The following is a 26,195-nucleotide window of genomic DNA, read 5'->3' as shown; positions in this document are numbered from 1 at the left end:
GTCCGATGTAAGTGAATAATTACGGAGTTAAGGGTCTTAATTAATGTTAATTGGGAAATTAACGACACATAGACGTCCCTATGAGGTAGTTGACGAACTGACGTCTATAGAAAGCATAGCCCCGTCTCCAGCTCTGGACGTGGGCATTCCGTGGGCGTTCCATGGGCGTGCCAAATGGGGACACTAGATGAGCGCTACCTGAGCGAGCAACCATGTCTAAATATCGTGTATTATGTAGACGTAAGAAACCCTGGTCTAACTTGGATTTCAATGCCGTTTCAACTATCGTAATTGCGGCTCTTTGTTAGACGCGAGGCAGACGTCCGCTGTGTTTTTTCATCAATAATTCCAATAGTGAGTTTGAATAGGTAATTTTCATCTTTTCTCTGTCCTAATAAATATAATGACACCATAACAATGGAACACATTATATTGCATGGATAACAAACCACATTTCTGCCCAAACAATAATATAATTTACACATGGCTTTTACAACCCCCTTTTTTTTTCTCAACAAACAGCACTGCAATCGGCTCTCTTTTGAAAGCAAAGAAAAAACAGCACACATTATCAGCACTTAAAAAGAGAATAAACAGATACACACCTTAACATTCAGCTTCCCTCATTGCAAAATGGAGGTCTTCAGTTGCACAAAACTGACCTCATTGTGACCTCATCAATCTGCACCTTCAAAGTAGTATGCCACAATTAAAAGATGTGCTGGGTGTAGAACTCACAATCTCTGGATGTTAGGAGCACAGGCTGGTGCCTAACACATAGAGCTACAGTTGCTTCTACTTAGGTCCATCTCACCACCCTTCCATATCATACTTGACTGAGCTGTCTATGCTCATTAGCGATCATATCAGGATGAACTCAAATAAGTTTAAGCAAAGGAATGCCTAAAGATTTGGAAGGTTTTCAAGTAGAAAACAAATATCAACTATGTATTAAAGAATTGCAGCACAAATGACGCTGATCGGCAAGGGCAAAAAACACCACTTTTCCGGTATGACGCCTAAACGGAACAGATTACTTACAGTCATATATGCATTAGTACAGTGCATAGAATGAAGATTAGCGTGTGAGAAAAATGGAGCTCCACCTCACATGTATTCAAGCACACTTGGGAATATGGGTTTGGGGCTCAGTGAAAGCAGCGCTTTTAACCATTGAGCTACCACTCTTTTATCTCAGCCTACTATGACATTATAGCTAAACTCCTTTTCCCTTAGCACTTCAATTGTTAAGGAAAAGAAGGGGCCAGGTCAGGTTACACACAGATGCCCACACCCACCACTCTCCCTGCTTTCATAATGTCATGGTCTGCCCCACCTCCATTTTCCATATTTGCAACTCTCCATGCAAGAAATTCGATTTCAGTTTTGGAGCCATGCTGTAAGATGAAGACATCTTTTCAGGCTACTTGTAGAACACGTTCAAACACACCCTCATAGGACAGCCAATGAGGTGTGATGGGCGTGGTTAGGAAGCACGCCCAATAGGCATTGAGAAAGTTTTCCCGCCCTACTGACGTCAGACGCTACATAGGCGTGCATGGGTATAAGAAGGTCCAGGTGAGCAGTGTTTCCTTTCTATTCTGTCCTATTGCTTATGCAGATGTTTGAGACTTTACTCTGTCTTAGTCTTTTACATTTTTTTTCCTATCTCTGCCTCCCATTTCTCTCTATTCCACAGAGCCATTAACAAGCTACATGTCATTCTAATATGTTGTTTTATCTTTTCTAGAAGCAGCTCAGATAGTAAGTCCAGGTGAGAATGATATTTTGTAAGCTACTTAGGTGTCCTTATGATAGAACTAAAGAAACCAACCAGCAAAATCTGACTTCTCTTTATGGGCTTCATTGTGTGCTATTGTTTATAATAGTTATTTTATTTCTGATATCTCTTACTCTTCATTCCACAGGGCTGACAAAAATGACTGAGAAGACTGATGAAGACCATGCTGGTAGAAATTTTGCTGGTAGAAATATGGATATGTAAGTAAAATGGATGTGTTCATACATCTGAGAGGGTTTACTCATAGAGCTAAAGTTAATTCTTTGTAGAATCAAATTACAGGCAAGTTAAAATCAGGTGAGGAATGGTTCTGTGTACTAACTCATTGATAAGAATAGGTTGGGTGTGTTGGGGGGGGGAACACTGCCATTCAGTGGACATCCAATAAGTGTACATGGTTCAGGTAGAAAACTCCTGAGTGCCTAATGGCTGCCATTTTTAATAAGGAGTCTAAAGGTATGTTAGCACCTCTGTTACTTCTAGGTGTGTGTTCTGCCACAACTTCAGTGTTTAATTTTGGAGACATAGGTCTTTGTTAACAGTTTCTCTCTATTCTTCATTTCAGGTTAACTCTGCTCATCACCTATGTGTTTGCCAGAGAGAGACCAGACGAGCAGCTCAGCACACCAGCTTGCACCTAGCCAAACAGTTGTAGGTGAGAATGATATATGGTAAGCTTTATTTGCTTACTCTACTATTCTTCACTTGAGTCACTCTTCTGATGAGTGAAATAAATGTTTCACACTTCTATTGTTCTCTTCACACAGGTATCCTTGATGACTTTCAGGAACAATAGTAAATTGATAATGTTGGCCTCATAGAACACAATGGCACGCATTCCTGCTGTTATATGCACACAAACTTTTTGTTTTCAGTTAGTCTATTCCCTCACATGAGTTCTAAACAGTAGCAGTGGAGGATTACAGGTGATATTAACCCACACCATCAGCGAGTTAAGGCTATTGCTTTAACAACTATACCACGGTGACATCTAAGCAGCTCAACATAAATGAGGTTAACACATTGTTTCAGGGAAGGGAGGACATATATGGACCTTGGGGGTTGAACCCCCTGTTTGTGAACCTTGTGTAAACCATCTTCTCCTCTTTTCTGTTTTCAGGTGTCTTAGACAGGCAACTGCAGTATTGTCAGATGGAGTTTTGTATTACTGAGAGCAGTGCAGCTATGAGCATCTTTGTGGTTTCCACACCTGCTTAACCAAAATAGTGCAGCTCAAGAACCAGGAGGATAGATTGAGGTATGTGGCCTTTACTTCCATCACCTTCCGTGAAAGGAAGAAAAACCCACATGTCTCATTTGGATTCTCCTGGTGTGGAGCCAACTCTTACTAGCAGTAACCCTATTCCTCAACAACAAATCTACCACAGTGACTTATATTCTCTTCCTTATGTAGCCATTTACTTTGGAACAGGGACTGGCTTACTTTGCACATCATAGCTGAGATGTCGTCATCTACCTACAGTTGCATATACCCTTGCATTCACTTGCTTCTTTCCTAGATTCTGCAATGATTTAACATCAGAGTGGCTAGCAGGTAATAGAATGAATGACAGACCCCAATAAAGATTGTTAAACTTTCTATATGTCACCTTGTTGTTATATTGAAAAGGGCCCATTCAGCAGTCCCTCCTGAACCCCTATCTACCTTGGCCTCTGTCCACTAAACTGCTGATGCTAAAAGGTTAAAACCACACAAGAAAGTTTAAACTATAAAAACATTTTTAATTCAAATATAAAACTTTTAAAAATTTAAACTTTTGAAAAATATAACTATTTACATATAACACATAACGCAGGGAAAGTGGGTGGGTGCCCCCCAAGAGCAGCTTGAGCTACCTCAGGCGAGGGGGGCGGAAGAGGTGCAGTTATTGAGAGGGTGTATGGCTGCTAGCACCATGCCCTCTTTTGGCTACCAGCCGCAAGAGGGCATGTTCCATCCTCTCAACACACCCTCTCAATACCTGCACCTCTTCCAAGAGGGCAGAGTAGGGCTCTATCTCCCTGACCGCCCCCTCCTGAGGCTGGTCGGGCTGCTCCTGGGGGGGAACAGCAAGGAAAGGGGGTGGGATGGGAACAGGAAGGGCAGGAGAGTGAGGGGAAGGGCTATGGGTGGGGGAAGGGGAAGGTCCAACAGGGGATGGTGGTGGGGGTCCTGGAGGTAGTGGTGGTGCAGGCGGTGGGGGTCCAGGGGGCAGTGGTGGTGCAGGCAGTGGAGGTCCAGGGGGCAGTGGTGGTGCAGGCGGTGGAGGTCCAGGGGGCAGTGGTGGGGCAGGCGGTGTGGGTGGTCCTGAGGGCTCCCAGGGAGAATAATCCCCCTCCTCCTCCTCCTCCCCTTCTTCTTCTTCCCTCTCCTCCTCCGCCGAGGACCAGGGTGGGGCTCCCTCCATCAGCTGCGGTGCCTCCTGAGGGGGTGCCTGCGCTGCTGCTTGACAAGAGGGAAACAGGATACAGTCAGATATGTCCACAACACTTTTGAACATGACATTCTTTACTACGTTATTTTCTTCAAATGCTAATAACAGGATGCAAAGCACCTACTCCACTGTAAACATCAAAATGCAGCGTAAGTAAGTAAGGCAAGTAGAACACCATAAAGCCATTGTGACATGATATCACAATAGCAGCTTTACTGCAGATTTTATGATTAAGAATGGTTTACAGCTACTCAAGCATTTTCATCTATTTATTCTGGTAGTCTGATCACAAAGAAACACACGCTGGACTCATTACTCACCGGCTTCAGCGCGCAATTCCTCCATCACCCCCTCAAGGAAGGCCCGCTCCTGGTGCCTCAGCAGCCGCCCCCTTTTCCTGAGATCCTCAACCTGGATAATAGAGAGAGAGAGGGAGGGATATGATGAGTGCCATCTAGCACTGTGGCATAACATGTTTACTTAAGTATTGACCTCTATAAGCATATAAAAATGGAGTATGCTGCCCTCCAAGAGCCCCTATCCGCTTTGCTGCCTGCCTCCACCCCCTTCTGCCACATGTTTTACATGAATGTATTCACGTACTCCAGCATTTTCCCCTTTCTGTGCTGGAGGCATCACTATCTCTCTACTGTACCTGGAACAGTGGGGGGGGGGGGGAGGTTTGAGGTGACATGGGCAGCATCACAAGGAGAAGTGTGGGATTGAACTCACAACCCCAGGGTGCTGAGGCTGTAGCCTATCAGCACTGCCCCACATTACAGCATGTCCTGGTGAGCTTACAATCATGCAGCAGGGGCAATAAAATAGTTTGGTCAGAAGGAGCAGCGTGGCTTGAAACCCCTGACGTCAGGGTACTGATGCTGTCACTTTAAACGTCATACCACTATCTCCCTAGACCAGCAGATTGATACAGGAAAGGTGAAGGTATTTGTTTTCCTTTGGCAAAGTTGATTTCAAGATGTTTCTATTACAAATGCGAAGCTTGTGACCCAAAAATTAGTTGTGTGCATGTTGTGAATGGAATAGATGCCTTCTAGGAGCTGAATTTGTCATTTGAAATCCTACTACTGCTCCTTTGGGATGTGCTTTAATTTCAGTATTCAATGTAAAAGATTTATTATGCACAATTGTAGTTTTTAAAAGGAATCAAGATTTACCCACAAAAACATGACAATTTGATTGAGACAGGTTTCCATCATCATTACATTTGACATGATTATTTGTGAGGGCCTGACTTGGAATACTTACTTCCCTGGGACATGAGGCTCTTCGATTGTACCGCCGGGTCAGGCGGGTCCAGGACTCTCTATACTGCAGGTATGACCTGCGGTGGCCAGGAATCACGAAGTAGTGATGCTCCCGGGGGAGAAACAGCTTGGCCAAGAGTCTGGTGTCAGCTGTAGAAAAGTTTGGCTGTCTCCTGGCAGCCATTTTAGGAGAAATAACTGCGTATGAAGAACGGGTGATTCTATGATGTCACAACGCAAAACAACGCGATGACGTTTTTGTGCCGCTTGGGCGTGCTTGCAGCGGCCGATCCGCGCTACATCAACACTGTTGATTACATCCTAAACCACGCCGATATCGCTGTTATACAAAAAAGTATAGCAGAACGCTTAGAAGCTTACCATGTAAACCTAATGAAACTTCACCTTCCCCAAACACAATGACAAGTTTAGCTTAGCTATGCATGTTTGGATGGGTGGAAAAAAAAAGAATATTATGTCTTTGGTAACCTTAGTCAGGGCTTGAACCCCTGACCTTTGGAAGATACATATAGTGCTTTTAAGCACTGAGCTTGTTGGAGATTTGGAAATGGGAGTCTCCAGAAATGACTTTAGGTACAAGCTTAGAAGCTTACCATGTAAACCTAATGAAATTTCACCTCCCCCCATGTATTTAGGTTCACACTATCTACATTTGAACAAACACAATGACAAGTTATAAATTAAATAAATGAAGATTGGGAAGTGAGGTTCACATAGTTTAGCTTAGCTATGCATGTTTGGGTGGGTGGAAAAAAAAATAATATTATGTCTTTAGTAACCTTAGTCAGGACTTGAACCCCTGACCTTTGGAAGATACATGCAGTGCTTTTAAGCACTGAGCTATGTTGGAGATTTGGGAATGGGAGTCTCCAGAAATGGCTTTACGTACAAGCTTTGACAAGGGGTAATCATTGCAAGTATCTACAGGTGTATTTGATCTGAGAACACCCAATGAACGTCCAAAACGATTTCAAAATTCTAACGGCGTCTATGACATCAGACGCTACTTTATGGTTAGGGTTAGGGCTAGAGTTAAGTAGCTCAGTGAGTAAAACGCGCTGTACCAATCATCCATAGGTTGTGAGTTCAACTCCCGGCTTGTCTTTCACTTGATTATAACATGAGGGGTTTATGCTGCAGGAGTGTGTTGTTGGGGTGTTGCAGGAGTGTCTAGGATGACAGAGAACAGTCACTTGCGTTTTCAACAACGCATTTGAATTTCTTAAGACGAAACCTTAGTGAGCCGGGGGAGGGAGGTCACCGCAGCCTTGCGCCTCAGATGAAAAGGTTCATTTTTTAGGGACCGTGTAAGCTGATCTGGAACAGTCTTCAGCGACTCAGAGCCCTCCTCCCGGATGGGCAGAAGGAGGAGGCTTTGGCGGTGGTGGTTTTGGTGGTGAGTGAGGGCGGGAGGGGGGAGTCACCTGGCTGCTGCATCTGCACTCCTGCTGGCCACAGACCTACTGATCACAGAGCAGAGATCACAGAAGCACGCAGGTATGTGCGCATGCACAGCTAGGGTTTTATTATATAGGATATACACCTATCACATCTCATTTTCATCACAAACACATTAGCGAGACTATACACAATACATTACAAAGTTGAGCTTGAGTTTGATAAAATAAACAGCATAATTTTGATTCTGTATTACATTTATTGAACCATACTTAAGAATATGGGTGTTGCATCCATGACAACAGTGCTTTACACCATTGAGCTACCAGTCTTTTGCCTCAACTGACTGTGATATGATAGCTAAGTAGAGTATACTTTAGCATATCACTAAGGTATGCTATGACAGGGGAACCAGAGACACAGGTGTAGATCAGTGAGTAAAAGCACTATATTGATCATCTGTAGGTTGTGAGTTCAACTCCTGGCTTGTCTTTTACTTGTGGCATATCTACCTTCCAGGTGCACCTTGATGATGTTACAATGAGATCAGCATTGTGCTGCTTGCTACTTCCTCTTCCTGTGAACTGGAAGTCACATTCAGGTCTAATCTGTGTTTTGATTCTGTTTCTAAGTTGGGCCAGTGTAAGTTATGGGATTTACCTTTGTTCTGAAGAATGAGCTGATTGTTGCAATGTTTTAAGACCAGGAGAGTGTTCTTTCGAACAAGATATCACTTCTAAACTATCCTCTCTGAAATAATGTCTCTGGGAAATCGAGAGAAAGCTTATTGGATGACTTAGGGTGCCTTTCCTGCCAGTCTTTGTGGAAGTTAAACAAAGTTTATAAAAAGTCTATATGGTGTTCAAAGTCCTATCCTTTCCACTTCTAATAGGAGGTGAGTATGACATTTCTGTACAGCTTTCTGTGTAGCACACATCTACCGGTTCCCACCTTCCATACTGATAATTTAAGTTCAACACCCACTCGGTACGTTTCATCTTCTAGTTCTCCTTTGAAACATAACATATTTTTTTCCTTGTATTAATGGTAAACTGTACAATTCTGATATCCTAGAGGAAAAAGATACAACACAGAAGTGTTATCTGTCTGCCATTCCCTACCTCACTGATATTGCTAGATTAACTAATATATAGTTTACAAAATGGTATACTGTGTTTTAGTTATCTTTTTCATCATCCTATACTTACAATGCTGAATGAGTGATAATAAAGAGTATAAATAAAGTATAATTTAAAAAAAACAAAAAAAAACCGTACCCACGTCTATCACGGGTCCATTGGAGACGTCTTAATGACGTTTCAGAAACCTGCGTCTATTTTGCGCGAAGAGGTTGTAGGGACGTCTACCGCACTCCTAAGCACCGTTTAATTGGCACTTGTGTTTCCCGGACGTCTAAAGCATGCCTAAGTTAGATGCACTAATAGAGAATTTACCCCTAAGTGCCTATTGTGCTGCATTACCTGGAACACAATCATACTTTTGAAGATCTCTTCTACAACATATTGGATCGTATTCCTGAGGATGGTAGAGTAGGAGGCTTTGATTTTTTCATCTTGAACAGTTTTGGATCCACAAACTGCCATGTGAGGAACCTGAGGGTTTGAACCTCCATCTAGAGTGGAGCCATCTATTATAAATTATGCCAATTTTGACTTTTGTTTGCTCTGCATTTGAGGTGTTTGACTTGGTTTTCTTTTGAATGGTATTTAAAATGGCTGCCCACTGACACCCATGGAAATTAGATTTTGGGACCATTATTATTTCAGTCTTGAGATCGGCATCTGGCGGCCATCTTTGTGAAGAGTTTGGAACTTGTCTTGATGGATGTAAACACAGATATTCACTTTTCATTTGCATATATTTCCAATGGAGAGATTTATATGTATCTCCGTGATTGAAAATGGTTGCTTAATGTTATCTTAGGCTGGATCTTCATTTTCACACCTTGAACCAGCTCTAATACTTAAACGCTGGCCATCGTTGGTGTGTTAGATCTCCAATCACAGATAAGCTTTTTTTTCCTATTTGCTATTATTTTGCTCTGTATTTGTTTGTATTGCATAAAGCTACTGAAAATATTAAAGTGAAGGAGATTTTTCATGCCAGTGAACATCCCTTTTGCTGTCTTTTATAGATTTAAGGAGACAGTAGGGTTATGAGTCTTTTTCCTCCTCACTTTTATCATTGGTGGCTGTATTGCTGTATTGGTGAATACTCATTTCAATTTATTTCAAGTAGAGTTGGGATAGAGTGTACACATTTTCTTGTACTTGACTTGGTTTGTTTGAATAGAATTGTGAAGTGACATTAAAGATTAAGCTCCGATGATGAAAAATGCCATAAACCTTTCATATTTTCTATGTATTAAGTTTTGTGTTCTTTATATTAGTAGCCTAATTTTTTAATATTTTATAGTTTTTACTTACACTATAGTTTAATGGCAGTTTTTAGGCATTATTCATTATTAATATGGTATTTTTCAATATGGGTGCTTAATCTTCTTTAAGGGCTATTTTTACTAAATCATGATAAGAAGCTCTTCCTTGGTTTAGTAAAACCCAGCATTAATTTCCTAATAATTTACTGGATTTGACTTTTATATTTCTGTTTTTAGACATGTGTTGAACACTAAAACCCTCTTTTACTTAGGTGTGCTAACCGATTAGCGCATGCTAACTGAATTAGCGCGCTAAACACTAACACAGCCATAGACTAACATGCACGTGTTAATGTTTAGCGTGCACTAATTGGTTAGTGCACTTTAGTAAAAGAGGACCTAATTTTATTTGGAAGGTCTAATACTCGCTTTTTGTGGTACATATACAGTATGCTATACATTTTATAAAATATTGGCATTTGACATGTAGCATCATTGTATGTCAGTTAATAGCACACGACATATTACAACATAATTTGAAATTTCATATTGGGTGTTATTTGAAGCTTTGGCACAACACATATGATACCTTTATGCAATGGTACTGTTTGGGCACATAACAGAGTAGACACCGAAGAGGGAGTAGAAAATATGAAAAAGGATCTGCAAAAGTTAGAAGAATGGTCCAATGCCACGCAACTAAAATTCAATGCAGAGTAATGCATTTGGGGATTAATAATCGCAACGAATAATGCTGGGAACTGAGAAGCTGATATGCACAGTTGGAGAGAGGGACCTTGGGGTGATAGTGTCTGAAGATCTAAAGGTGAAAAAGACAGTGTGACAAGGCAGTGGCTGCTGCCAGAAGGATGCTGGGCTGTATAAAGAGAGGTGTAGCTAGTAGAAGGAAGAAGGTGCTGATGCCCTGTACAGGTCGTTGGTAAGGCCCCAGTTAGAGTATTGTGTTCAGTTTTGGAGACCATATCTGGGGAAGGATGTAAGAAGACTTGAAGCGGTCCAGAGGAGGGTGATGAAAATGATAGGAAGCTTGTGCCAGAAGACGTATGAGTTGAGATTGCAAGTTTTGAATATGTATACCCTAGAGGAAAGGAGGGACAGGGGAGATATGATTCAGATGTTCAAATACTTGAAGAGTATTAACATAGAACAAAATTTTTTCCAGAGAAAGGAAAATGGTAAAACCAGAGGACATAATTTGAGGTTGAGGGGTGGTAGATTCAAGAGCAATGTTAGGAAATTCTACTTTACAGAGAGGGTGGTGGATGCCTGGAATGCGCTCCCGAGAGAGGTGGTGGAGAGTAAAACTGTGACTGAGTTCAAAGAAGCGTGGGATGAACACAGAGGATCTAGAATCAGAAAATAATATTAAATATTGAACTAAGGCCAGTACTGGGCAGACTTGCACTCTCTGTATATGTCTGTATATGGCCGATTGGGAGAGGATGGGCTGGAAAGGGCTTCAATGGCTGGGAGAGTGTAGATGGGCTGGAGTCGGTTTTGATGGATATTTTGGCAGTTGGAACCCAAGCATAGTAACTGGTAGAGCTTTGGATTCTTGCCCAGAAATAGCTAAGAAGGAAAAATAAAAAAAAAATTTAAATAGAATCAAGTTGGGCAGACTGGATGGACCATTTGGGTCTTTATCTGCCATCATCTACTATGTTACTATGTTACAAAACAACTTCACATTTCACCACCATTATGCTTGATTTAGTATAACCATATTGCTGCAGGGAAAATATTGATTATTGGTGTTGATAACACTTTCTTAACAGCATTCATCTGAATGTAAGGGGGTTACATTAGTAAGTTGCGATTTTATGGTCGCACCTAGACACCATTCACATAGTAAACACAGCATTTAGCTGGCCCCGTTTATACTAGAGCTTTTTTTTTATTTCAATAAGTTTTATTCAGGTTTTCAATATAAGAACAAAAACAGCAATGAAGAAGAACAATGAAATAATGAATACAGAAGTGCAGTACAGTCAAGTCAGACGCACAGTAACGATCAGATAGTCATTGGTATAACCAGTAGGAAAAAGAAGCTAAAACAGCATTCAAATATAGAATAACCCAGAAATACAATGAACAACACAGTTCAGACATTAGGAGGGAAAGAAACATCCAATAAGAGCTGCCAAGTACGCTCGAAAGAGTGCAAAGTTTTATTTTTGAAGGCAGCAGCTCTTTCATATTTGGCTGTGACACAGACCATGTTCCACCACATGCAATAGTTCACCACTGAAACATTCTTCCAATTTTGCAGAACCAATTTAATAGCCAGGTGCAGCAACAAGTTGAAAAGTTTTGAATCTCCATCAGACAAGTCCCAGTCAATAATGTGAGAGCTGAGGATAACAATAGCAGGTGTGATTGGGAAAGTAATACAGAAGGTCTCGCATATTGTTTTCCAGATGGATTGCCAAAATGGGTAGATCAGAGGACACTGAAAGAGTTGATGTAGAAAGGTGCCCTTTTCTTTAGCACACGACCAACAAGAGTCCAGATTCAGAAGATTTGAAGTGGGACAATTTGTGCGGAATCCATATGGCCCTATGTAGTACAAAATAAATGGATTGTTTCAGGGAGGAAGAGCAAGAGGAACGTATTGACGAGAGCCACACACGTTTCCAGGTATCCATCAGGGGGGAGATCTGCAAGTCAAATTCCCACATGTGTTCTGTACCTAGAGGCTGGTGATGAATTTCCACTTGCAACCATCTGTACCACTTGGATGCACAACCTTTGACAGCATGCAATTTAGTGCATATGGATAAGAGACCAGGAGAGTAGTCAGAGGTGAGTGGAGAGGTGCGTTTGAAGGAAGATAAACAGTGAATCAGTTGAATCCAGCGAAAATGTTGGGAATTGGCAAGACGGTATCATTGCTGTAGTTGATGAAATGACATCCATGAAGTATCATCACAAAGATCTTGAGCAGTCCAAGTTCCAGTTTTCTGCCACTCAGGCCAGCAGATGGGTTCATCATGTATTCTGAAGTCAGTGTTGTTCCAGAGTGAGGCATACATGATGGAGGCCCAAGGATGAGGCAAATGTTTCTCGAGAAGACCAACAACAGATTTTGCACTATGAAAGATAGGGTTCGCAGATTTGGCAGGTGTTGGAAGGGTAAAAGATGAAGAGGTTGGTCCTTGAGACAAGATGACTCCCAGGAAAGCCAAATCGGTACGTAAGTATTAGGAGTAGGCATGAACCAGTATGAGGTTTGCTGCATGATGAAAGCAACATGATATGAGCGAAAATCCAGGAAATTGACTCCCCCACCTTCCTTATTGGCTTTCAGTTTGGACGCTATTCTTGGCAGTTTAGAACGTCATAAAAAGGCAGTAAGAGTTCTTTCAATGGTAGCATAGAAAGCGCTGGGCAGTAGGATGGGTATCATATTCAAAAAGTAGATGATTTGGGGAGCAATCATCATCTTAATAGTGCTTAGATGACCCCATCATGTGAGTCACAGGGGCAACCTGTGCGACAGAAGATCTTTGACCATGGATGTTATTTTGCTGACATTAAGAGAAATAGTTTCATCAATGGTAGGTGCAAAGTAAATGCCCAGATATTTCAAAGCAGTGTCAGACCAAGCAAAATTAAAGTGCTGAAGATCATGTTTAACCTTAATATGATTAAGAGGCATGATTTCAGACTTAGATTGATTGAGTTTGTAGCCAGAGACAAGGGCATACGCAGTGATGGTTTCTAGAATATGGGGCAGGGAGTCAGGAGTGGTGTAAAGCAATATATCATCAGCATAGGCCGAATATTTAAGAAGAACCTGGTCAGCTGACACTCCACTAATGTTAGTGTTATTCTTGATACATAGTAGGAGCGATTCCAATGCAACATTAAAGAGCAAGGAGGACAATGGGCAACCTTGGCGGGTTCCACGACTGGGATGGAAAGGAGCTGACACTTGATTGTTAATTAGAATTCTAGTGGAAGGAGAGCTGTATAAGATCTTTAGCATGCTGATAGCAGATTCAGAGAAGCTAAAGTGCTACAAGGCACAAAACAGAAAAGGCCATTCGACTCTATCGAAGGCCTTTTCAACGTCAAGTCCAATGGCGAGATGAGGTGCATCCAGAGTTTCCACACGCTTGAGGACATTAAAGAAGAGTCTCGTGTTGTCGTGGGAAAGACGGCCGTGCATATAGCCGGTCTGTTCATAGGATATCAACCGAGGAAGGAGTTCCTGCAATCTCCCAGCAATAACTTTCGTATAAAGTTTGGCATCTACATTTATCATGGATAGAGGACAGTAGCTCTGAATTTGTTTGTCCTTGCCAGCTTTAGGTAAGACCATGATCACAGCTTCAGTAAAAGAACCACTAAATACTCGAGATTGAATCAGGTGGGCAAACAGGCCCTGCATTACAGGAAGAAAGAGAGATTGGAATGTAATGTAAAATTCCACTGGAAAGCCATCTAGACCAGGAGTTTTCTTCTTGGCCATGCCCGCTAGGGCTTCAGCAATTTCAGCTTCAGTGATAGGTGAACAAAACAGTTCATTATCAGCAGCAGTGAGACTAGGACAGTCAATCCTATCAAGGAAACTGTTGATATCTTCAGGAGTAGGTGATAGTATAGCTGATCTGGAAGTGAGTATGTCGCCCTCTTTAGATTTTATGGATGTTATGAAAGTTCTTTCCGATTGAGACTTTAAATAATTGGCCAGCAGGTGACCAGAGTTGTCATGCTCAGCGTAATAAGTCGCATCTTTCAGAAACAATGTCTTTCCTGCAGTGGTAGCCAATAAAGCATTATACTGAAGACGATACTTCCCTAGTTGGTCAAGAAGAGCAGTGTTAGTCGAATCATTACAGAAAAGTGATTCAAGCAAAGAAATCTGAGACTCCAGTCTAGAGTGGAGTTGTGCAGCAGCTTTGTTGTTCTTAGACTTGTAGGAGATTATTACACCATGTAAATACGCTTTGAGCGCATCCCAAAAATTGGTCCAACTAGTTTGGTCCATAGAATTAAATTGAAGAAATTCCTGTAGGTTTTTTTTTTATATAAACCACAAAATTAGGATCATCAAGAAGTGTAGAGTCAAATCTCCAGCAGGGCTTCGGAGTGAAGGGGTTCAACAAGCTGAGGTCCATGCTGATCATGGCATGATCTGACACAAGTATGGGGTGGATGTCTGCTTTAGAAACACTGGGAAGTACGGAAGCAGATGTAAAAAAATAATCAATTATTGAAAAAGACGAATTAGGTGGAGAATAAAAAAGAAAATGTGCTTATAGATGGGTGAATAGCTCTCCAGGGGTCACAGAGATTCAAGTGTTGAATAATGTCCAGCAAAGTCAGCCATGCCTTAGTTGGTTTGTGTGGGGCAGACGATTTCCTGTCCAGCAGAGGATCCAGAGCAAGATTGAAGTCACCTCCAATGAGAAATGGGAGTCCACTCATGGCAGTGATGGAGTTCGCCAGATCATGAAAAAATTCATTGTAGGGGCATAGATGTTAAATATAGCCAAAGACAAATGACAGTGAGATAATGTAACCCTCACCCATCTTCCCTCAGTGTCACAAGCTTGATCAGTTACCAATAAATCAGGATGTTTCTTTATAAGTATGATGACCCCATTTTATCTGTCTTTAGCAGGTGAAAAAAAAGGGGGTAAAGCCCAGTTACAAAGGAATTTAGACGCTTCCGAAGCATCTAGGTGCGTTTCTTGCAGGAGGACCACGTCCGGGTGTAACTGGGATACATATTGAAGTATTTTGACCTTTTTCAAAGGGTTATTTAATCCTTTCACATTAAGCGATATACATTTGAGAGGCATTGAAGTAGAAAACTACATTAAGAGCATATACTGTGCATAAGGTCGATAAAGAAACAGCACTTCCGTATTATGTGAACTCCTTATGCTGAATAAAAACCATTCAGCAGAAGGAGTAGACCAACGGGTCAGTAAGTGGAGAAAAAACAACAGGCATGAACAAACCATAGCAAAACACTGTAAATATTAGTACACTCATGAGAATACACAATTAAGTAATAGTACAAGTGGATAAACAGCAGATAAGAGCAATGTTAGAGAGATCTCTAGAGAGAGAAAAAAAGAATGACAGCAAGACATACAGTAGGATAGAAGTGATTATATCCATGTGGAGAGGACGCTAACGGTGAGACACCACCAAAAAGGGATGGCGGTGTGTCATGACAAGTCACAGCAAGATTGTAAGTAAGAGTAGTCATCAGATTAATGACAATGTGCAGAAAAGAAAAGAAAGGAGAGCCTCCTGTATGGTTAGAAACATCTGTGTAGGACAGTCCACAATAAATAGCATTATAGAAAAGGTAGACAAGACTGAGGAATGCAGAGAAAAGTCAGGAGAAATCAAGTTAAAGTAATGAGAAAGGAAGCCATCCCGACAGTCAAAACAGGGGCTATGCAAAGTGAAAGAGGAGAAAAGGAAATAGAACTGTAATATGAGAGTTAAAAAGAAGAGAGCAAAAAGAAGTAGAAACTGAGTGGGCTCTTTAGAGCATGTATGAAGGACAACTATGAGCAGCAAGGCAACAGTCACGTAGTATCAATTGTGCTGGGAGAGATAGATTCCAGATAGTCACCGAGCAGGTTTGGATCTGTAAAGTCTTTGGTACGATTCTGTATGGTGACCCTCAGACGAGCTGGGTAAAACATCTCAAAGTGTGCGTTGAGGGCTTTAAGTCGAGGTCGATATTCAAGAAGCTGTTTCCGCAGACGCACAGAGGTCTTGCTGAAGTCGGGAATGAACATCAGATTCCTACCTTCAAACTTTAATGGCGCCTTTAGTTTAGCTTTTTGCATAATCTCGACAGTTTGATTGAAGCGAAGAAGGCTCAGTATAACCGGTCGTGGAAAATTCTCATGTGGTGCATGGTGAGAGCTGATGCGATGGGCCGCTTCGATCTCAAAAGGTTGAGCAAAGGTGATATCAAGCAAAGTGGGGATGGTGTCTTGTAGGAATTTAATTAGATTTTAGCCTTCCCGACCCTCCGATAATCCAAGAATATGAATGTTCCGTTTACGGGCCCTGTTGTTCGCCTCATCCAGGTCTTTCTCTAATTGCACCATGTGCTTAAAATGACGCTGCAGGTCTTTAACATTTTCATCCGTGGCATGCTGTTTGAGCTCGAGCGACTCCACTCGGGTGCGAAAATGCAGAATATCTGTTATCATAATGGACACGTCTTGTTTGATATCCTCAATATTGTTGTTAGTTTCAGAAAGCATGTCTTTCAGAGCACTAACTTCTTCCATCAAGATGTTCATAGGCGCATCCTCCGGTTTAGAGACCTGCAGTTTAGAGGGAGAGGGAGGATTGATTTTCATGCACTTACCGCTTTTGGTAGCAGACATCTTTCGATAGACAATCGAGGAGGTGTCCAACACTCACAGAGTAAGTTAGGAGAGGAGATGTCTGCAGTGAGAGTGCGTATTCTTAATAGCAGTGTTCCACCGGAGCTCAAATTCAGGCTGCCATTCCCTCTGAAGCTCACTAGCGCCCCCCCTCCCCCCCCGTCTATACTAGAGCTTTTTATTTGCTCCCAGTTATTGAAAAATAACAAAATTATAAAAAAATTTAGGGGGATTGTATGGAAGGAGGTGGTTTTTTGGCCAATGAAGTAGTTCCATTTTTTAGCCTGAGTGCTTATTAAATTGCAGTTTACAGGCAAGAGTCTGAAGCTTTTCCCCTCCATTTATCAAAAATCCCCTTGGAGTCCACTGGGTTTTCTATCATATTTCTAATACAAGTAACATTTTTGACAGTAGATCAGATAGGTGGAGAAACACACTGTCTGAACAATATAGATGATGGGTATCAGCTAATGAAGAAAATTGATCTCAGTTTGGGCATATGTAGATGATCCCAAGGGGATGGGTGTTTGGAAATATTGATTATACCCTTGCAAATGCCACTCTTCATGCTCCTAGTCTCTACCCACCTTGATAACAGCTCTTACATTTCCTCTCATTCCTAAGCATGGCTACCACTCTTACACCATCCCCTTGACTACCTTCCATTTTCTAATCCTTGTTCTTCCCTGCATAGACCTACTTATGAGCCCTCCAAGTTCTCAATCCCTTCTTTCATACCTTCCTCATTTTTTCTCCCCATTGCCCATAAACCCTTTTCCAAGACAAGTGTCAGGCATTGCCAGTTTCTGTGTGTGACTTCCCCATCAAGCAAGGTCAGTTCATATACTGCTGTTTCAGTTTCTTTTCATTGCAAATTTTACAATATCTTGCAATGTTCTGCCCCTAATTCCTCTTTTTTTGTAATAAATGATGCAACAATTCTTGCAATAGATCCTCTTCTCTTCGATCAGGTTGACCCATCAAGAACTATTTGTCTTTAGCAATTCTTATTCTTAGAATCTAATGGATTACAAGATCCAAGGCAACATGGGTTTACTAAAGGTAAACCGTGCAAAACAAATCTGATTGAATTCTTTCACAGGGTGACCAGAGAATTGGGTCAAGGACGTGCGCTAGGTACAATTTACTTAGATTTCAGCAAAACCTTTGACATGGTAACTAGATTAGAAGCTGGTTGATGGATAGATGCCAAGGGATGGTGGTTAATGGAATTCATTGGAGGAGGGAAAGGTGAGTAGTGGAGTGCCTCAGGGATTAGTGCTGGGATCGATTCTGTTCAATATGTTTGTGAGTGACATTGCTGAAGGGCTAGAAAATAAAGTTAGCCTATTTACAGATGACACCAAGATTTGTAACAGAGTAAACACCCCAGAGGGAGTGGAAAACATGAAAAAGGATCTGCAAAAGTTAGAAGAATGGTCTAATGTCTGGCAACTAAAATTCAATGTGAAGAAGTGCAGAGTGATGCATTTAGAGGGTAGAAATATGAGCTTGGAGGTGAGAGAGTGATAAGCACTGATGGAGAAAGAGACCTTGGGGTGATTGTGTCTGAGGATCTAAAGGCATCTGAACAGTGTGATAAGGTGGTGGCTGTAGCCAGAAGGATGCTAGGCTATATAGAAAGAGGAATAACCAGCAGAAGAAGGGATGTGTTGATGCTTCAATATAGGTCATTGGTGAGGCCATACTTGGAGTATTGTGTTTAGTATTGGAGGCTGTATCTGGTGAAGGACATAAAAAGACTTGGAGCAGTCTAGAGGAAGGTGACAAAAATGGAAAGGGGTCTGAACCAAAAGAATAATAATAAGAAATTGGAAGCCCTAAATATGTATACTCTGGAGGAGAAGAGGGATAGGTGAGATATGATACAGATGTTTAAATACTTGAAAGATATTAATATAGAACCAAATCTTTTCCAGAGGAGAGAAAATGGTAAAACTAGAGCGCATAATTTGAGGTTGTAGGGAGGAAGATTCAGGAGCAATGTTAGGAAATTTTTTTTATGGAGAGGGTAGGTGATTCCTGGAATGCACTCCTGAGGGAAGTGGTGGAGAGGAAAATGGTGATGGAATTCAAAAAGTGTGGGATAAACATAGAGAATCTCTAATTAGAAAATGAAGAATGTAAATTAAAGAGCTAAGGTCGGTACTGGATAGACTTGCACGGTCTGCATCCTCTATACCAGGGGTGCCCACATTTTTTGGGCTTGTGAGCTACTTTTAAAATGACCAAGTCAAAATGATCTACCAACAATAAAATTTTAAAAAAACACAACGCACACTGTACGCATAGAAAATGTTAATTATCATTCCTATTCCAGGGTTTTTCAAAGAGGTCAAAGCAGATGACTCTATGCACTATCACCTCAGTAACAACCATACAAAAATAGACAAATATACCCCCCTCCCTTTTTACTAAACCACGATAGCAGTTTTTAGAGCGCAGGGAGCTACGCTGAATGCCCAGCGCTGCTCTCGACACTCATAGGCTCCCTGCGCTAAAAACTCTATTGCGGTTTAGTAAAAGGGGACCTTAGTGTAAAATATAGACAGCAGATATAAATTCAGACACATTTTGATCACTAAATTTAAAATAAAATCATTTTTCCTACCTTGTCTGGTGATTTCATGAGTCTCTGGTTGCACTTTCTTCTTCTGACTGTGCATCCAATCTTTCTTCCCTTCTTTTAGCCTGTATGCGTCCTCTCCTCCAGACCTCATTCCCTCCCCCAACTTTTCCTTCCTCTTCCCTTCCCTTTCTTTCTCTCTGCCTCCCTTTCTTTTTTTTCTGTTTCTCTTCTTTCCTTCTGTCTCCCTGCCTGCCCTTTTTCTTTCTTTCTCCCTGCCCTCCCCCAAGCCACTGCCATCGGGGACCAGGACCCAAACCGCCACCAATAACAGGCCCGAAAGCCGATGCCGCCCCAAGCTGTCCCTGCTTCGGCCGACCAGCATTCCTCTCCCCGAAGTCAATTCTGCCGTCAGGGAGAGGAAGGCTGATTGGCCCAAGATCGCGATCGACCTATTGGGGGAAATGCTGCCGGGTCCTGCCTTCGCGGAAACAGAAAGTAGGCAGGACCCGGCAGCAAGAAGAGCAAATGCTTCACTAACCTGTCTCCCGCCTTAGCCCGTAGCGAACGCTTGCTTCAGGGCTCTCAACATGTGCGCGCCGACTTCCCTTCTCCCCCCCCCGGACATAACTTCCGGTTTCGGAGGGAAGAGAAGGGAAGCCGGCAAGCACACATTAGAGCCACGGAGCATAAGTTCGCTACGGGCTAAAATCTCCAAGCCGGATTTTTTAGGTTTTTTTTAATGTTCAGCAGCGGCGGCGGCAGCAGATGACAGCTGGGCGGACCGCCCAGCTAAAAGGCCCTACAGAGAATACTGGAGAGGAAGGCTGATCGGCCCGGTAGATCAGGACGGCAACACGAGTCTATCACGGAGCCCGGGATGGGCTCCGCGATCGACTCGCGTTGCCTTCCTGAGCTACTGGTCGATCGCGATCGACGTGTTGGGCACCCCTGCTCTATACTGTGATTTAGTGTGTGATGGGCTAGGGATGGTGTCAATGGGAACTTCACTAACATGGGACATGAGGATACTAATGGCCAGACTTTACAGTAGATATTCTGCAAACAGGATGGTTGGATAGGCTGGAGTGAGCTTGGACGGCAATTTCAGCATTTGAAACCTAGGATAATACCAAGTGGATTTTACAATCTATGACTCAAAAATATCAAAGAAGAGACAAGTTAATTTACTCATGTATTTTTAATGGGTATAATTAATGGGCAGACTGGACGAACCATTCAGGTCTCTATCTGCCATCATTTACTATATTATGTTGACAGCAATGTCATGAACTATGTCAAAGAGATCATCAAGCTTGGAGTCAAACACAATATCTCTGACTTGAGCTAGAGATTGTCACCCTTTGTTCATCTTAAGCAAACAACACTGTTAAAATATTCATTCTAGTTTACTTTGGCAGTATTTTGGGTCTCCTATCATGATCTTTGATTGCTACAGCTGATGACTGATAAGTGTTGATATAAACATATTGGGTGACATGATGAAAATGCATATCCTATATGTTGCTCTACTGTAGTTTACAAAATATTGACCACTAAATTTGGATCATAACTGTCAATATTCAAAAATTCCTGGAGGTAATCTAGTACCTAGAACTGCTGCCTCAGCATCATGAGGTTGTGGATTCAATCCAAGCCTACTTGTGACTTTGGGAAAATTACTTAATCCTGCCACTGCCCCAAGTACCCCAGTTAGATGTGAGGCTGCTGTAATAGAAAGATAAAATACTTAAGAGTACTTTGTGTGAATCTATTCATAAAAAAGTGAATAAATCCCAGTAAATATAAATAAATAATTATTGCATTTTGATGTCTTCAGAATATGGGGAGGACAGACTATAAAATGAACAAATACTCATAAATAAATTTAAAAAAATCAGTGTTGCAAAGCTGCTACTAAAAGTTCACACATTAAACTGTTTGCTTTAAAAGTAATTTCCACCCTAATATTGCTTGAAATGAAAGAATATCCCTATAATCAAGAGAAGACTATCCCCCTCTTTTACTATGGTGTGCTAACCGATTAGCACGTGCTAACTGCTAATGCGTCCATAGACTAAAATGCACACGTTAGCATGCTAATCAATTAATGCACCTTAGTAAAAGGTCTATATCTGCTTGATGCTAGAGATCTATATTAGCAGTTAGCTTCATTAATCAAATTGTTTCTCATCTCAATAGCTTAATCAGTATCTAAAGAACCTCCACTTTAAGAATGTTCTAGCTGAGGAAATCTTTTTTGATGAGAACGGTGATCTTGTCATTGGATATGATATTATAAACATAATCACTTTAACTGATGGAACAAGGAGTAATGAAATTGTTGGAAATTATAACCCTTATGCTCCAACGGGGCAGGAATTTACCATCAATGAGGAGATGATCATATGGGAGAGCTCATTCACCGAGGTCAGATTTCAATAATACAAAGGCTTTGGTGGGTCAGTTGTGACAATGTATTGATCGGATTCAATTCAAGAAACAGCTAAAAAACCAGTTGTTTCTCACTGCATTCTTATGACTTAGTTCTTTGGAAAAGAAAGGACAGTTCTCCCCTGTTGACTTTAAAATTTTAGTTTGTCATAAGTATTATGTTTGTTTTAACTCATGTGAACTGCTTAATGTTTAAGCAATATAGAGAAATTAAAAATAAATAAATAAAGATAAGAAGGAAAATGTTGAGAGGTTTAGTACATGTCACCCAACAGTAGAGAATGGAAAGATCCATGTTAAACCAGCATACTACACTCTTTATAGAATAGCTCTTTGAACAGATTATCAAGATCATTGTTGGGTGTGAGAACTGCCTATTGAAACTTTGGTTAAATGATTGAATTCTTGGAAACAGGAACTCCATGAGTTACGCTCAAGGGGAGGAATGCTAGCCTAGTACCTAACACTCAGTAAGCCATAATGGAAGGGCAATTGGCCTGCAACTTCATGTAGGCAGTGTCAAATAGTTTGCCTATACCCTCAAGTAGGCAGAGGACAGAGTTATCTGTTATCATGTTTCTATATAAATCAGTAAAATAGAAGCACTAGCAGGTTTTATAGACTCCTTAAAAATTAGATGACAATGTAATATTGTTTTGCTTTATCTTTAGCAAATCTCATGATCCACTTTTTACCCACACTTGACCCACATCAAAGGGCACACAATGGGCCCTTTGGAGTGACCATTTTTTGGGGTCTACCAATTGTAGAGTCTAGCCATCTCCCTGGAGCTCTTGTGGCTTGTGTACTCCAGACTCCTGACATTGTCAGGTTTCTCTGGGTGGAAGTAGGATCCAATATTATTTCATGTTTCAATAGATGAACTTTTACTTAATACAGTAACTAGTTACATTTACTTAGTTACTAAATAACACTGCCCCAAGTCTTATGAAAAGTGGGAAAAAGCAGCTATATTTTTTTCATAACATTTCATCAAACTTTTAAGGGTGACCAGCACAGGAGCATTATTCAAGACATTTCCCAATCACCCTAACTTTAAGTCAAACATTTCATATTGAGGTGCATTTTCTATATAGGTCTATTTTTTTCAAAAATGTTATTTCAAGATGTTTAACCTTTGTGCATCTATCTTTTTTGACCATTTTTGAACAATAAAACTTGCAAATAAAAAAAACAAACAAAGCAACCTATTGAAAGTAGGAGGATTCAGACTGTCCACCCTAGGGGTACTGCAGTGAACTTCACATAAAAGGTTCCAGGTACACATCTCACCATTATCCCTTTTCAGTGTATGGGGAACCCTCCCAAACTCACCCAAATTATTTTGTCTAACAGAATGCAACACATATGGCTCTTATGCCTTCAGGTATCACATATATGTCAGCACAGTAGGATTGTGATAGGATCACAATTTCAACTGTAGCAGTTAAAGTGGGCATGTCCTGGATCCCCTTCCCTGGAGTCCACTTCAATGAACACCAGGCTACTCCAGAAAGCTGCTTGTAGCTCTACTAGGACTGGCCATATCTGATGCTGTCATACAGATAGATAAGAACATAACAATATAAGAAGATAAGAATAGTCTTACAGGGTCAGACCAATGGTCGATAAAGTCCAGTAGCCCAAGCTCATGGAGGCTACACAACATGGACCCTAGCATCTGATAACTGTGATTTGGGTACATTAAATTTCACCTGCCACTTGGATGCCCAGTCTTCCAATTTCCTAAGATCTGCCTGCAATTTTTCCCAATCTGTATGTGTTTTATCAACTTTGAAAAGTTTAGTGACATCTGCAAATTTAATCACCTCTCTCGTCATTCCAATTTCCAGATCATTTATAAATAAGTTAAATAGTGCCAGTCCCAGTACAGATCCCTGCAGCACTCCACTGTTTTCTCTCCTCCATTGAGAAAAATGACCATTTAACCCTATCTTCTGTTTTCTATCCAATAACCAATTCCTAATCCACAACTGAACTTTGCCATTTATCCCATGATTTTTTAACTTTCTTAGGAGCCTATCTTGAGGAACTTTGTAAAAAGCTTTCTGAAAATCAAGAAACACATCAACTGGCTCACCTTTATCCACATGTTTATTCACACCTTCAAAGAAGTGTAGCAAATTGGTGAGGCAATATCTCCTTCAGCTGAACCCATGCTGACTCTATCTCATTAAATCATGTTTGTATATTGTTCCTAAATTTTATTTTTTATAATTTTCCACCATTTTGCCCAGTACTGAAATCAAGCTTACCAGTCTGTAATTTCATGGATCTCCCCTGGAATCCTTTTTCAAAATCAGCGTATCATTGGCCACCCTCCAATCTTCTAGTACTAAAGATGATTTTAGCGACAGATTACAGGTTACTAACAGTTGGTCAGCAATTTAATGTTTGAGTTCTTTTAGTACCCTGGGATGTATACCATCTGGTCCAGGTGATTTATGACCTTTTAACCTTTTGAATTGGCATGGTACATCTTCCTGATTCAACAAGATTTTTTTTTCAGTTTTTCCACATGATCACCCCTGAAAACCATTTCCAGTTTGGTAGATCTCTTACAACTTCTATAAAGACCAAAGCAAAATATCTCCACTTTGGCCTTATCCTCTCTGAGCACCCATTTTGCTCCTTGATCATCCAATGGTTCCACAGATTCCCTCAAAGGTTTTCTGCTCTGATGTACCTAAAAAAATTGTTATGAGTTTTTGCCTCATTGGAAAGTTTCCCTTTGTATTCTTTCTTAGCTTTCTATTTCAATGTTTTGCATATAACATTCCAGTTCTTATGTCTCTTTTTATTTTCTTCATTTAGGTCCTTTTTCCATTCTTTAAATTATGGGGATTTTTTTGCTCTAATAGCTTCTTTCACTTCACCTTTTAGGCATGTCAGCTCTTGTTTCCACCTTTGTTAATATGTGGAATACACCTGCTCTGAGGAAGAATTGTTTGAATGACAGTTACTGATGCCCCGAAGGAAATACTTCCTCCAATGCCTAGCTTCTGCCCTTTTACTTATTTCCAGCCAATCAGATATCATTCTACAGAATTCATTTTCCAAATTGATGATACTGCCAACTCATTGCTGGATATTTCAGCTGCACATAGTTCAACCACATGGTTTAAATGCCTGCATTGAATGGACTGTATGAAATGAACAAGCTAGGTTGGCATATTTCAATATGAAAATCTTAACTGAAATACCTCAGCCACACCACTCCACCGTTATAATAATTTCAAAAGCGGGAGATTTATGTGGTGCCTCATCATTGGTAATTCGTTGTTAAACGCTGTGTCTGTGTTCATACAAAAGTTTTTTTTCTTTTTTATACTTTTTAGTAATAAATAGATTAGTGTAAAAGTGTATACTTAGCTTCTACACACAGCTAAACCTGGGAGTCTGACCCGACATGTTTCGCACAAACCATGCTGTCTCAAGGGTCTCCCGAGGTCGCCGTAGTCATCCGACTCACAAGTGCAAAGACTTTGCCCAAAATCCCTGAATATATTGATACACTCCTTAGTCATTTCAAAGATTGACTATTGTAATGCCTTATTTAAAAGAATAGCCCTAAAAGAAATCAAACGCTTACAAATCATACAAAATGCCTCGATTAAAATTATTGAAAACGCCAAGAAATTCGATCACATCATGCCTTTACTAGAGAAAGCACATTGGCTGCCGGTTATATATCGCATAATATACAAATTCAATTTACTTACTTTCAAATCTATAATTTTTAAAACTCCAGCATTTATTTATAAATTTTTAATCCCCTATAATACTTCGAGAGTATTACGCTCAACGGAACAACACTTATTAGTTGTTCCGTCGTTAAAAGTTATTGGTACACAACGTCACTCCATTTTCTCAGTTACGGCCCCTCTAGCCTGGAACGCTTTGCCAATTTATTTGAGAGAGGAAAGAATGCTAGATAAATTTAAGAGTAAATTAAAGGGATTCCTTTTCAAAGACGCTTTTAGTGATCTAATTGATCTAATTGAAGTTTTTCTTTTTTACATCTTAAATTAATTTCTCCCCTATTCCTAATGTTTTTAACCTTAAATGTTTCTTTTATATTGAATTGTATTTCTCCCCATAATTTTACCTTTCTTTGATCATACATGTTAATCAGTCTTGTTGCCTTTGTCTAGTCATGTGATTTTTTGTTAAGTACTTTTATGTTATTTTAACTTGTTTAATATTAAGTTTTTTTAGTTTGTATGTTTACCCTAACTTTGTAACTTATAGATGTACATCGCTTAGAACATGGAATAGGCGATTTATCAAATCTTATAATAAACTTGGAAACTTGGAAACTTGTATGAACACAGACACAGCGTTTAACAACGAATTACCAATGATGAGGCACCACATAAATCTCCCGCTTTTGAAATTATTATAGCGGTGGAGTGGTG

General features: G+C 40.7%; 1 protein-coding gene across 1 annotated transcript in view; it reads left to right on the top strand.

The window, feature by feature from the left end:
• LOC117346237 (vomeronasal type-2 receptor 26-like) overlaps window positions 1–26,195 on the top strand; it is a 57,637-nt gene that overhangs the window by 24,297 nt on the left and 7,145 nt on the right. The window contains exon 5 of the mRNA XM_033915642.1: window positions 21,505–21,732. Within this exon, the coding sequence (XP_033771533.1) occupies window positions 21,505–21,732 (228 nt within the window). The remainder of the gene's footprint in view (window positions 1–21,504; window positions 21,733–26,195) is intronic.

This window comes from Geotrypetes seraphini, chromosome 12 (genome assembly GCF_902459505.1).
Source record: "Geotrypetes seraphini chromosome 12, aGeoSer1.1, whole genome shotgun sequence".
NCBI lineage: Eukaryota > Metazoa > Chordata > Amphibia > Gymnophiona > Dermophiidae > Geotrypetes > Geotrypetes seraphini.
The sequence above is the reverse complement of the archived record's forward strand: the minus strand, read 5'-3'. Positions and strand labels throughout refer to the sequence as shown.